We start from the raw sequence: 14,414 nt of genomic DNA, 5'->3' as shown, positions 1-14,414 counted from the left end.
CAGGTGATTCCCTGACCCACAGTGCAGGGATTGCTCTGGGAAAGCACAAAGGCAGGGTGGCTGTACCCAGGACGGGAGCCCTGCTGGGGCTCAGCCCTTGGCTGGACTAGTCTCTGTTGGTGGAATGGACTGGAGCTCTGGAACGTTCTCTTCACACTCCTCCTTTGCACCAGAGGCTCTGAGGGTTGACAGATGACAAAAGTCCCTTACCAGGGACGCAAATGACAATGGAAGCAGATTGGATGGGGGTGGGGGTGGGGGTGAGTCCAGGAGGCTTCCTGGAGGCTGGGGGGTGGAGCGGAGGGGGTAAGAATAGCAGGCATGTGGGGCCCGGAGGAGCAGGTGCAGTAAGTAACCCAGGCCCAGGCCCCTTGCCTGGAGGCCTAGGTCAGCTCAGGCCCAGGCCCAGGTCAGCTCAGTTGGACAAGGAGCCTGACTTGGAGATGGCCCGGGAAAGGCTGGGCTTTCTCTCCCATGAGGAGAAGGCCTGAGGTGTTAGCAAGGAGATACAGAGGCCCACTGGGGTCCAGTGAGCGCCCGCTGCCTGTGCCCAAGAGGACCGGGCTCCGGGTCATTTCAGAGATGGCTTTGGGAAGGTTGGGTGGCACCTTCCACTGAGACAGGCAGTTCCCGGGGATCAATGGAACCCAGGCGGTAGATGGCGTCTGGTTGAGGCTGTTCTGGTGGTGGCAGGAGTCATCTGCCATCTGTGTTCCACCAGGCCAGGGCACAGAGATGGTGAGCGTATGACCGGCCCCGGGAGGACTCCCATTGCAGCTCCCAGTGCTCTGAGCCCACACGGGAAGAGCTGAGGCTTTCCCACACTAGAAGGTCAGCAGGGAGGACCACCTCCAGGGAAGGGCTCACCTCTCCCGGGATGAGGCTGCAGGGTCCACAAGAATTCTGGAATGTTCTCTTCACTCCATAGCTTTTGAGCCCAGCTCAGCACACAAGAACCAGAACCAGCCTCTGGGGTTCTGAGCCCCCATGCAGCAGGCCCTCCCTGGGGCTGTGCGGCTGACTCTGATGTTCTCCACGATGGGGTACCATAGATCTGGGGGTTCCGGATCAGGTCCATCAGCCAGCATCAGCTCTAGGAACCCACTGGGATGTGAAAGCTGTGGGAAAACCAAAGGCTCGCCTGGCTGTGTGCCACACAATGCATATGCATGTACTCCTAAACACACACGTGCAACCACACACACAGATGGCTGTATGCAAACCCACACACATCCACCTTCTGACCGCATACGTACATCTGTGTACGTGCATGTCCGTGTACACACACGCTTGCGTGCACGTATGCACGCATAACCTCAAGACACCGGTGGAGAGGCATGACAGAGTGTGTCTCATGGAGCTTAGTGTGTAACTCCCGTGGGTCCCTTGCACCCATCTGCTGAGACACAGACTTGGTGGAAGAGCTTGTGGCGGTCCTGGGGGGGGGGGGTCCCCCAGCCCTACAATCACGACCCTCGCCAGGCCAAGAGACAAAAGGTGGACAGTTCAGAATGTGGGTTGTGCTGTTGACTTATGGGATGGACTTGAAGTGACTGCTTTGCTCTGCCTCAGTTTCCCCATCTGCAAGCTCCTAAGATTGTGACTTGATCTGACCTCTGAGCTGGAAGCATGCATTGGAAGCTGAGGGACTCTCCTGAGTTTTTGTTTTACACCTTCCTTTATTTTGTGCCATGTGTGTATATACATTAGCTACAATTGTTTTTTAAGCTGTCAAATAGAGCATCCTGTTGAGGAGAATTAACCTACACTCATTGTGGATTCTTCAATCTCATTTCTTCCAATGTTCTGGCTGGGAACACTTAGCAGGGCTTCTAATGCTATTTTAATGGTGTTACCGATTTTATCAAGGGCTGTACATCCATACATGTCAGCGTGGAGTGGTGGGATATGAGGGTTCGATATCTAGCAGATCGTTTGCTTTATTGTCTGGTGTGCTCAGAGACGGACTCCAGTGAATGCAATTGTGAAAATACCATGGGCAAGAAAAAAGAAAAAGAACATAGTGGAATTTTATGTTGCGACATAAGACATCTTGTCAGGCATGGGTGGCTCGTGACTGTCATCTAAGCGACTCAGGAGGCTGAGGTCTGAGGATCAGAGCTTGAGGCCAGCCTGGGTAGCAGAGTCCTTGACATTCTCATCTACAGTTAGCCAGCAAAAAGCCAGAAGTGGAGCGCCAGCCAGAAGGAGGAGGAGGAGGAGGAGAGGAAAGAGGAGGAGGAGGAGGAGGAGCAGGAGGAGGAGGAGGAGAGGGAGGAGGAGGAGGAGGAGGAGGAGCAGGAAGAGGAGGAGGTGCAGGAGGAGGAGGAGGAGAGGAAAGAGGAGGAGGAGGAGGTGCAGGAGGAGGAGGAGAGGGAGGAGGAGGAGGAGAGACTCCATCTTGAATCTGTCAATTGGATGCTGAAGGTGCCAACTGTATAGCACTCACCTCCCATCCCATTTCAACTATTCGAATGTCATTTAGCATCCAACATTGTCCTCTGCTTGCCGGTGTGCCGAATGGGGAGGTTGCTTGGGTCAGGATGTAGACATCCTCCTGAACGCACTGACCTTGACCTCCCCGGGCCTCCATCTCCCTGTCTGTAACTCAGGATGGCTCTTTCCTCACAGACGCGGCCCCATTCTACAGAGGAGACTAAGGCCCAGGGAGTCGGAGTGAGAGGACGGCGGGTCCCAGCCAGTGTGGGGGTCAGGAGGCGGCCAGGCTTCCTTGGTCAGTGAACGCCCTCCCGACATGACCCTGTCAAGCCTGGTAGTTGTCAGCCTCACATCATCCCTCACACTGGCACCCCGAGAGCTGAGGGGCAGCTTTCCAAGTTGGGGAGAGCTATGAGATCTGAGGATCATGGTTCAAAGCCAGCCTGGGAAGGAAAGTCTGTGAGATTCTTATCTTTAAGTAACTGCCTAAAAGCTAGAAGTGAAGCTGTGGCTGAGGTGGAAGAACACTAGCCTTGAGAGGAATCAACGCTCAGGGACAGCGCCCAGGCCCTGAGTTCAAGCCTCACTACCAGCACACACACAGACACACACACAGACACACAGACACACACACACACACGAAGGAAATCCTGACACAGGCTCCCACATGGACAGGCCTTGAACACATGGCGCTACGTGAAACCGGCTAGACACAAAGGACAGCTGCCGTAGGTTCTCCTTGAACGATCAGATGCAGAGCCGGGCGTATGCATCCGAAGACTGTGGCACTGGCCACTGCTGCCCACAAAGGCCTTTTGCCTGGGTAGCATTCTGCACGCCATTTTTCTTCCCTTGCTCAAAGAAGACCTGGGAGTTATGGTGGCCCACAGGGAGGGGACTCGGTGGCCTTGACGCTTGCTCAAGGGAAAAGGTGGCTGCCGCTGGCCTGGCTCAGGGGCTGGATGGCTTCAGAGGCCTCCCCGCCATGGGTCTGTTGATGTCCAATACACTGCATCCATTCTTTTGCCAGCAAATGCATTCAACTCATTGTTTCTCTGTGGCCCTGAATGGTGAGACACTTCCCTGCCTTGTCATTTCCTTAAGGGGTAGAGGAAACGAACCTGCCCCTGGACAGTATCAATAGGACGTGACTAGAATGCCTAGGGTTGACAGAGCAAAGGTTATGTAACACATCCAGAGATAAGAGCCGGCTTCAAAGCCAACGTACTTATTAAATACTACTATTTATTAACTAATGCTGCTCCGGGACTGTCTCTGGTCTGGGATGTTTTAGGAGGCGGCTTTGGGCATGGGTAGCAATTAACTTTGTGGAAGACACAAGCCACGTGACTCACCTGTGGGAAGAGAAGTGAAAGTGCACGTGTGCAAAATAGGACGGAAATAGTGACGCGAGCCATGTCACAGAAAAATGTCATGTGATAGAGAACAAGTGGGGGTTCAGAAGTGCAGAAGACCGTGTGTGTGGGGGTGCCCCGCTAAGCTCGTTCATACACCGACAGCTCATTCCAGTCTTGAAGCCGGCAGCCAGGCAAGGTGGTAATTATTAGTGTCATGAGAAAACGAAGATGCAGGGAAAGCTCATGTCGCCCGACAGGAAGTGGTCAAGTTAGGTGCATATTTGGCCCAAATCCATAGCCATCCCAGACCTTGAGCAACAAGAGGTGGAGCACAGGAAAGAACCAGAGAGAGTCCCAGCTCCGCAGGTTGGCCAGCATTGGCCAACTACCCACAAGGCTCTCGGCATAGACGAAGCACTGGGCAGATGGCGGCTGCTCTGATCTGCCTCATCCTCTTGGTGGTCCATAATTGTAAGCATACCATCGAAAGCTCAAGTAGAAGCCGGGTGCAGGTGGCTCACTGCTGCTAAGAGCTGAGGCCCCCCAGAGCAAAGCCAGAAAGGGCCATGAGATTTTTATCTCCAATTAACCAGCTAAAAGCCAGAAGTGGAGCTATGGCTGAAGTGGTAGAGTAGTAGCCACAAGTGAAAAAGCTCAGGGACAGCGTCCAGGTCCTGAGTTCAAGCCCTACTACTGGCACAAAAAAGAAAAGGCAAGGAGTGAAAAGGAATAAGGAAGGAAAGAAGGGAGGGAGAGAGGTAAGGAAGGAAAGAAAAAGAAAGAAAGAGGGGAGGAAGGAAGTTTACATATAAAAAGGAGGTTCTTTAAAAACAAAGCTAGAGGGCTGGGAATGTGGCTTAGTGGTAAGAGTGCTTGCCTAGCATTCGTGAGGCCCTGGGTTCGGAGATTTCCCAGTACCACAAAAATTAAATTAATTAATTTTAAATAAAATTGATTTAAAAAACACACCAAAGCTAGGCATTCTAAACCTAAGAACCAGAGGCAGCCAGACTGTCAAGATTTCTGGCAAAGGGAGCTGAAGGATGGCGAAGAACCTTGCACACCTGTTCTGTAGAGTGTGCAAAGGCATGAAGATGGGCACTGGTAGCTTCAGCCTCCCTTGGGGTCAGCTCAGAGCACACAGCGGCTGTGCGTGAGGAGGGAGGGGTGTCACCGCGGCACTGTGTTGGGTTGACTGTAGTCCTAGATACAACATCATTTTAAGGGACTGAGATTCTCAGGGATTGAATAGCTTTATCCCCACAATTAACATGGGAGGAGCTGAATTAGGCGTATCTGACTGGAAACTCATGCGTATAATCATCTCATATAAGCTTCTCCAGGGAATAATTAAAGCAAGGCCCCTTATCTGCATCTGGGATAGGTTCCAGGACATTCCATGGATTCCTGAAACTGCCAATGATATCTATGTTGCATACTATATGCTCTACATACTCTACTGATCCTAGATATGTGTATTAATAGATGCTTAATAGCATAGCATATGTTATGCATAGTACAGTACACCACTAGTATATAGACAATACACATAGATATATACCATCTACCTATATAGATCTATGCACAAAACATGTTTTTCCTGTAAATACATACCTATAATAAAGCTTAATTTAAAAAGTAAGCACACTTAAGAGATTAGCAACAAAGGCTAATAAAAAACATGTAAACATGTAAACATGAATTGTTTCTTTCTGGAATTTTCTGCTTATTGTTGTTGCTGCTGTTGTTGATTCTGGAGTTTGAACTCGGAGGCCTGGCTTACTAAGCAGTCACAGTACCTCTTAGCCATTCCACTAGCTTTTTATTTGTTTTGACTTTTTGCTTTAGTAGTGGTTAGTTTTCAGATAAGATCTTGCTTCTTGCTTAGGTATTCCTCTGGATTGTGACCCACCTATTTTAGGCTTCCTATCATAGCGAAGATGACAGGCTTGTTTCATCATGCCCAGTTTCTTTCCATTGAGATGGAGTCTTGCCAACTTTTCTTCCTGGGCTGGCCTGGAACCCTAACCCTCCCAATCTCAGCCTCCCACACAGCTGTGATGACAGGCATAGGCTGCTATACCCAGCTGTTGGTTAAGAAGAGGTCTTGTGTGTGTTTGCTCAGGCTGGCCTCAAAGCATCCTGCTCCTGTTCTTAGCCTCCCGAGTAGCTGAGATTATAGGCATAAGCCACTGGCACCTGACTTGCCGCATAATTTTGTCACGTAATATTGACTGCAGGAAACTGAACCTCAGAAAAGTGAAGGCATGGATAGGGGGGAGTTATTGGAGTCTTAAATTCCAACTCCAATGAGAAGCTGGCAAAAGAAACTCAGGTGATTGAGCCGGGGAAGGGCAGCATGAGATTCTAGGGGATGTTCGGTCCATGTGCATTTCGAAAGCCCTTCTTGCAAGAATGGTGACTAACTGGCAGCCATCTGGAGCCAGCGAACGTGAGAAGTGGCAGCCCGCCCGTGCGATCACGGTCTGGATGCTCCTGGGTCATCTGGTGTGAGAGCGAGCAAGTGTCGACTGCAGGAAGGATTACTAGGGTCAGCCCTTCTCGAAGACCCAGGATTGAGCCCCATAGCTGCGGTGGCCTCAACCCCACCCTTGAGCTGAAATCTGTCCTGAAAACTTGCGCCTGGCAGAAAATCGGGACACCCCCAGGGGTCTGGATGTTCTCATCTGACCTTTCCTCTTGCCCCGAAGCAAATGGGCCCACGTGTTGTCCTTGGCCGGCTGCTTCGTCTGCTACGCTGGAGGCTGAGTGCTTGTTCTTAGATATCTCAGTTTACCCATGGGGTGGAGAGAATGGAGCTTGTTTATCCTGAGAATGTGCTGCAGACCTGACGATGCTAACTGAGCTACCGCAGGAATGCTTGGGCCTGAAATGGACACTCATTCTTGTCCTGACGAGGCCAAGATAGGACACACTCGAAGTGACACTCACTTACCACAGGATGTAATGGAGCAAGTGCTTTACTGAAATGTTACCTCGGTTTGTTTATCTCAGAAGGACCCTTGGAATCCACTTTCCGGTTTGTAAACGCTGACTGTGTGTGTGTGTGTGTGTGTGTGTGTGTGCGTGTGTGTGTGCGTGTGCGTGCGTGCATGCAGTGTGATGGGGGTCCATTTCTTCTGGGAGCAGAGTCAGGCTTGAATCAGGAGAAGAGCTTGTGTGAGCCTGTGTGCGTGCGCATGTGCGTGCATGCTAGTACCGGAGCTGGAACTCAGCGCCCAGGACTCTGTCCCTTAGCTTTTTCACTCAAGGCTGGTGCTCTACCATTTGAGCCACACCTTCCTTCCGGCTTTTTGGTGGAGTCTCACAGACTTTCCTGCCTAGGCTGCCTTTGATCCTCTGCTCTCAGCCTCCTGAGTAGCTAGGATGGCAGGCACGAGCCAAATCCACCAGCGCCCCGTGGACGGAGACCTCTGAGTGTTTGGTACTTATGGGTGGTACTCATGGGTGGTACCTTGCTTTTTATTTTGCAGATTGGGCCCCTGGAAGATTACTACCATTTCTACCACAGCAAAACCTTTAAGCGTTCCACCGTGAGCAGCAGAGGCCCTCACACCCTGCTGAGACTGGACCCCCAGGTAAGCACGGGCGGCCTTCTCCCCTTGAACTTGGTCTGTGGTCCTAACATTGGCTGAGTCAGGGCTGCATTGTGCTTCTGGAAAGGTATTCGTTTGCCTTTTCTTCCTGGAATCAAACATGACAGAGATGGAGGTACCAGATCACCAAAAGGCCTTATCAAGCTTAAGAATTTACATTCTCAACTGGGTACTGGTGGCTCATGCTTGTAATCCTTGCTACTCAGGAAGCTGAGACCTGAGAACTGAAGTTCGAAGCCAGCCTGGGCAGGAAAGTCCATGAGACTCTTATCACCAATGGACTTCCCCAAAGTTGGAAGTGGAGCTATGGTTCAAGTGGTAGAGCGCTAACCTTGAGCACAAAAGCTCAGGGGCAGCGCCCAGACTCTAAGCTTAAGCCCCAGGACTGGCACACACAAAAAGCAATAAGTACCAATATTATCAAAATATGCTATAATTATTAGATATGTGAATGCTACCCATTAAACAAAGCCCCCAGGCACTTCAAATGACAAGTGTACTAATGAAAGTAAAAGATCAGGCAGGTGAATGTTTTTATGAATCTCATCACATACCTTTCTCTGTATGTGTGCGTGTGCACGTGCACACACACGCGCGTGCACGTGCACACCAGCCTCCACTTTCAGCTTTTTACTAGTTAATTGGAGATAACAATCACTGGCATATATCTGCCCCAGGTTGCCTTTGAACCATGATCCTCAAATCTCAGCCTCCCAAGTAGGTAGGATTACAGGCGTGAGCCCCCAATGCCGGGCTTAAAGATTGAAATCGTAAAAGAAACACGCAAAGTCCTGGGCCGAGCTCTTTAGCTGGTAGCAAAATTATTTCAGCTCCTCACAGAGAGCATTACAATAAAGTCTCGTGGAAAAATGGCTTCTTGGTGTGGTCTCCTGGCCGCTGGGCGGCAATCATTGACAGCTGGAGCAGGGGTCAGAGGCCACTCATGCCGGCCCCGGGGGCACCAGAGGTCCCAGTCCCCAGGGAGCCCATTCGGACACATGGCCTGTGGAAAGACAGACGTGTCTGTGTGTGTGTGTGTGTGCGTGTGCGCGTGTGCGCACACACACGCAGGTGCTGATCCTGGGCTTGAACACAAGGGCTTGGCCGCTGTCCCTGAGCTCTTTCACTCCAGGCTATAGCACTGTACCACTTGAGCCATACAGCTGCTCCACGTGTAGCTCTTTGAGTAATTAATGGGAGATTAGAGAGTCTCAAAGCCTTTCCTGCCTGGGCTGGCCTCGAACTGCGTGCGATCCTTGGATCTCAGCCTCCTGAGTAGCTAGGATTAATGGTGGGAGCCGCCAGCACCCTGCCACTGTGAGTGTTAATGCAGAGATCCTAGCTGCCCCGGAGGTGTGGACACTGGTGACCCCACAGTAAAGCGGGGGCAGGAGATTGTGAGCAGCGTGGGCAGGTGTCAAGGGACGGGAGCCTCAGTCTCTTCCTCCTTCGTGTCAGAGCCGTCTATTTACCTCTGAAGGACAGTCTTTACTTTGAGTCCTTGAAAGAAACAGAAGGAAGTCTACTTCCCAGGCACAGGCTCTGGCAGTTAAACCTTCTTTTCAAATTAAAAAAAAAAATCCCTTTTGCACAGTTACCTAATAAAGCTCCTGGCAAGGCTGCTATCAAAGCATCCTGCCAATAAAGAAGAAAGAGAAAAAATATATAAACAGCCGGACATCCCAGCCCAGCCTGAAACCTCCACGTGATTGGCTGATTGTCTTCTACAATTCTAATTAAATTTTTGCCCCAGAGAAAAACATATAGACATCGGAACCAATTATGAATTCAGAATCTCAACCGCCATACCTCTTTTACATGCATCTAGTTTTCAGGCCGATCAATTAGCTGTCAGCCTGATGAGTATTTACTTTGTCTAGTTATTTCCAATTAACTATTTGGCCAAATTAGCTGTTTTTATGTAAGTATTTAGTGTTCTCTTGTGTGGCAGCCAGTGAACTGTTCCCCTACATTTGTGTGCCTTAACATCTGGAGACTTGGGTAATTAATATTATTAACAAAAGGAAAAGATGATTTAATATTATCCAGAGGCATTGGAATGCGAGCTTGTTGGTTGTATTGGAATGACCAAACTGGAAATGAATGTTATAGGGCTTAGGATAAAGTTCAATCGAATACAGATGGTGTTTTATTTTAATTAACTCCAGTCTCCATTGTATAAAAGTGCTTTGATAAGTGGCAGGATTTACAGTCTACTTCAACATCGTGTAAAAACTGATAGGGTGTATATTTATTCAAACCCAAGCTCTTCCTCCTCCTCCTGCTGCTCTTCCTCTTCCTCCTCCTCCTCCTCCTTCTCCTCCTCCTCTTCTCCTCCTCCCATCTGCTCTTCCTCTCTTCCTCCTCCTCCTGTTCTTTCTCTCCTTCTTCTGCTGCTGCCCCTTTTCTTCCTTGCCTCCTCTTCTACAGCTTCTGCCTTTGCCTCCTCCTCTTCTGTTTCTCCCTCTTCTCCTCTTGTCTCTTCCTCCTCTTCCTTGTTATTGTGGTCATCATCATCTCTTCCTCCTCCTTCTCTGCCTCTTCTCTCTCCTCCTCCTGCTGTTCCTCCTCCTTCCTCCTCTTCCTCCTCTTTTCCTTTCCCTTCTTCTCTCCTCTCCCCTTCCTCTTCTCCTCCTTATCTCCTTCCCTGCTCCCTCCTTCCTCTTTCCTCTCCTTCCTCTCGTAAGGAAGGGGGAGAGCCTCACGTGCACTAGACAAGCACTGTACCACTAAGCTACATCCCTCGCCTTGATTCTTGAATTACACATTCTCTTACACACGTGCGTGCACACACAGACACATACACGTTGCCTCGATGGCTTCGCCGCCAGCCCAGAGCAAGGAGCACAGCCGCAATGTTCTCTCTGGGGTTCCAAGGGCTGTCATTTAAGCTAACTGAAAGCATTTGTTTTTAACTTGTTCCTTTGCCAAAAGTCTGGAGAAGGGTGGATGTGAGCGAAGTCTCAGCCAATAGCTGAAAGGGCTCACAGATTTTTTTTTAAAAAAATTACTTGTTCAGATTCTGTTCCAAACTGGCTTCTAGTTAGACTTGCTGCCTGAGTCTTCCAAACCTTACATTTTAGCAGGATGACTCGAGTTCAGCCCTTTCCCTCTCTCCTGTGCTCAGCCCGATGCATGATGGGAATGGCTGGATAAAGATACGAGTAGGGAACCCCAGTGGTTCCTCCCGGCCAGTGGGAACCTTTGGCTTGATGTACACATCTGTGCTTTCAGCCTCCACAGCGGAGAAATGATTTCAGGCCGTAGAGTTGGTGTTCCCTCTTGTAGGATGGGACCTTGCCCTCTCCCCCTCCTCCCGCCCCCCCACCCCACCCAGAGTTTAATGAGAGCTCAGGTTTCATTCCAATAGTGAGGTAACTTTTTTCAGCAGATCTTTCCATTAACCACAGATGGAATTTTATCTGACAGTTGTGTGCACTGGAGCCACTCGAAGTGCAAACAAACAGGACGTTCCTGGCCAGGAACAGGGACACACATTCGGACAATGAGTGACCAAACCCAGGCTCAGGGATTGGGAGCCGAGCCGGCAGCTGCTGGATCCGCCCACAGGGGCAGGGGCTGTGCTCCCCATGCTCTCCCAGATCCCCAGCTCGCTGCCTCTTCCCACGCAGCCGGCCTTCTTCTAGTTTCAGTCTGGCCCAACCTACGCTAATGATGTGGCTACCTCGCATTGGTTACCTGCCTTGAATCTTAGCTGGATGCTGGTGGCTCACGCCTGTCATCCTAGCTACTCAGGAGACTGAGATCTGAGGATCCAGGTTCAAAGCCAGGCAGCACAGGAAAGTCTGTGAGAGCGACCTCAATGAACTACCACAAAGCTGAAAAGTGGAGCAGTGGCTCAAGGGATAGAGTGCTCGCTAGCCTTGAGCCAGAAAGCTCCGGGACAGCGCCCAGCCCCTAAGTTCAAGCCTCAGGACTGGCACACGCATCCAGAAGTTTGAATTTGGCAGTATATTTGAATGGCAGGAATTTATCTTTGCACCTTCACATAGGCGTTTCAGTGGCTTCATGGGGCTGACCCACCCCCAGCTCTGCGCTCCCTGTGTCTCCGAAGGTGGCGCCCGTCTAGCTGTGTTGCGTGGCTTCAGCTGGGCGCTCCCTCTGCCCTCCGTGTGTTCCAGCGGTATTGGCCCTGCCCGTGTCCTTTGTGACCCTCACCTGACCCATAGCACTGCCCTCCTCCTCCTCAATCCCACAGTGCACTCTGCTTACAATAGCTGTCCTACAAGACGGCAATAGCGGACCCCACCTATGCTGGTGAGCTTGAGGAAGTCAGTTCTTTCGGGATCTGGTCAGTGACACAGAGACGGAGCTGGCTCTCTGGGGACCTGCAGAGCATTCCTGGCAGAGGCTTATATGGCAGGCTGGGTGCAGCTAAAGGAGAGGGGACGGGAAGGCTAGCCGGCCTGGCCTGTAGGTGCTCCGACAAAGAGGAGCCTGAGTTGCCAAGACAATCAATTGCCAAGACACTAAAACGTTCATATGTACTGCACCGGGGCTTGAACTCAGGGCCTCTGGCTGTTGCTTGGATTTTTTACTTCAGGCTACTGCTACCACTTGTCTTCGATTCTGGCTTTTTGCTGGTGAGTTGCAGTTAAAAGTCGCTCAGATTTGTCGGCTCAGGCTGGCTTCAAACAGCGATCCTCAGATCTCAGCTTCCCGGTGAGCTAAGATTATACCTGACTTCAGTCTGTAGTTCTTGGGAGTCAAGGCCGCATCTCATTTGTTTTTATGCCTTTATAGGTCTGGCAGCTACTCAGAAAATATGTTTAGTAAATATTAATGGAAATGTATTTCACTTTTTACTTGCAAGTTATCTCTGTCATCCTTAACCTAGCACCTTCCTTATTTCTGTGTAAATATGCTGGCTATAAATTGTGGGCTGTCCTGGTTAATTGGTGTGTTGAGTTCACAGGTATGCTAACTCATGAGAGTTCTGGTGACAAAGTCCTCAAAACAGCAGACATGGCTGGGTGCCGGTGCCTCATGTCTGTCCTCCTAGCTACTCAGAAGGCTGAGATCTGAGGATCACAGTTCAAAGCCAGCCCGGGTAGGAAAGGCTATGAGACTCTTATATCCAGTGAACCACCAGAAAACCGGAAGTGGAGCCGTGACTCAAAGTGGCAGAGTGCTAGCCTTGAGCTAGAGAACTCAGGGACAGTACCCAAGCCTCAAGTTCAAGCCCCACCAACAGCAGGCGTTTGTGGTCTGCAGTGATGGAGTCAGAGAGGAAGGCATGGTCGGGGCTGGATTCTTCCGCAGGCTTCTTGCTGACCTGCTGTGTCCTCACACGGTCCCTCCCAGAGTGCATCTGTGTCCAAATCTCCTCTCCTTCTGAGAACACTGATCAGATTGGACGGGGGCCTACCCTAATGACCTTATTTTAACTCCATTATCTCTGTGCAGACTGTCTCCAGGGATTGGGGGTGTGGCCCCGTGGTAGCACCCCACCCTGGCCAGCGCCTCCTTGATTCCACCCTGCTGTCACATTCTCAGCCACTGGGATTTAGGGGTGGATGTCACCATAAGCCCTTGGGGAGATGACACCATTCAGCCATAGCAATGGATGAAACTGAATTGTGTTGTCTTGGGTTGGAAGCCGCTGACAGGTCACAGGAAGAGCTGGGGAAACCCTCCGATTCCTTTCAGCACTGTGAGAACTAAGTTTATAAATAAATGAACAGCTTTAATTTCCCAAAGTGATTTTTTAAAAAGTTTTTTTTTTTTTTTGGTTGTTTGTTGGTTGTGGGGCTTGAATCCTAGGTCTGGGCGCTGTCCCTGAGCTCAAGGCTAGCACACTACCACTTTGAACCATAGCGCCACTTCCAGTTTTCTGGTGGTTAATTGGAGATGAGAGTCTTATAGACTTTCCTGCTTGGGCTGGCTTTGAACCGCTATCCTCAGATTTCAGCCTCCTTTGTAGCTAGGATGACAGGTGTGAGCCACCAGTTCCTGGCTTTTTTTTAGATTTAAAAAGAAAAATTGTGGGCTGGGAATATGGCCTAGTGGCAAGGGTGCCTGCCTCGTATACATGAGGCCCTGGGTTCAATTCCCCAGCACCACATATACAGAAAATGGCCAGAAGTGGCGCTGTGGCTCAAGTGGCAGAGTGCTAGCCCTGAGCAAAAAGAAGCCAGGGACAGTGCTCAGGCCCTGAGTCCAAGCCACAGGACTGGCCAAAAAAAAAAAAAAATTGTGCCAGTATTGAGACTTGAACTCAGGGCTTTATATTCTCTTTTAGGTTTTTTTTCTCCCCCCTCAAGAGCTAGCATTCTACCACTTGAGCTACACCTCCACATCTTTTTTTTTTTTTGCTGGTTAATTAGAGATAAGAGTCTCTTGGATTTACATGCCTGGGCTGGCTTTGTACTGTGGTCCTCAGATCTCAGCCTCCTGAGTAGCTGGGATGACGAATCAATCACCGGCACTCACAAAGTGGCCTTCGTTTTGATGAAGCCAGGGGCAAGAAGCCAGCGGGAGCCACCTGTCTTCTGTGGGCACAGCTTGCAGGAGATGGAGCATTTCTGCCCAGGTAGGGCTCCATTGAAATGCGTGCTCTTCCCTGGGAGCCAGCCAGAGCCCTGGGACCGCAGGAACCTCCTTCCTCCCCCTTGGCTTGGCGCAGAGCAAATACTGGTGTAGCAATCTCCAGCTCCAGCTTGGGAGAACGTGACCAAGAGCCTCACCTGGGTTGCCCCTGGTCACGTGATAACTTCAGGTAGAGCACCTGCCCGGGCTTTATTTTTCTTCTTTTTGTGACATTGTCTCTGAGAAGAGAGTTTCGAAACACATTTGTCGGGCTGGGAATATGGCCTAGTGGCAAGAATGCTTGCCTCGTATACATGAAGCCCTGGGTTCGATTCCCCAGCACCACATATATAGAAAACAGCCAGAAGTGGCGCTGTGGCTCAAGTGGCAGAGTGCTAGCCTTGAGCAAAAAGAAGCCAGGGACAGTGCTCAGGCCCTGAGTCCAAGGCCC

At 50.6% G+C, this 14,414-nt stretch overlaps 1 protein-coding gene across 1 annotated transcript in view; it reads left to right on the top strand.

Moving 5' to 3' along the window:
* Nucleotides 1–14,414, top strand: part of Pcsk6 (proprotein convertase subtilisin/kexin type 6) — a 93,332-nt gene that overhangs the window by 20,195 nt on the left and 58,723 nt on the right. The window contains exon 2 of the mRNA XM_048369047.1: nucleotides 7,292–7,396. Coding sequence (XP_048225004.1) covers nucleotides 7,292–7,396 — 105 coding nt within the window. The remainder of the gene's footprint in view (nucleotides 1–7,291; nucleotides 7,397–14,414) is intronic.

The sequence above is a fragment of the Perognathus longimembris genome, chromosome 20 (assembly GCF_023159225.1).
Source record: "Perognathus longimembris pacificus isolate PPM17 chromosome 20, ASM2315922v1, whole genome shotgun sequence".
Classification (NCBI taxonomy): Eukaryota; Metazoa; Chordata; class Mammalia; order Rodentia; family Heteromyidae; genus Perognathus; species Perognathus longimembris.
This window is presented reverse-complemented; position numbering and strand designations above follow the sequence as displayed.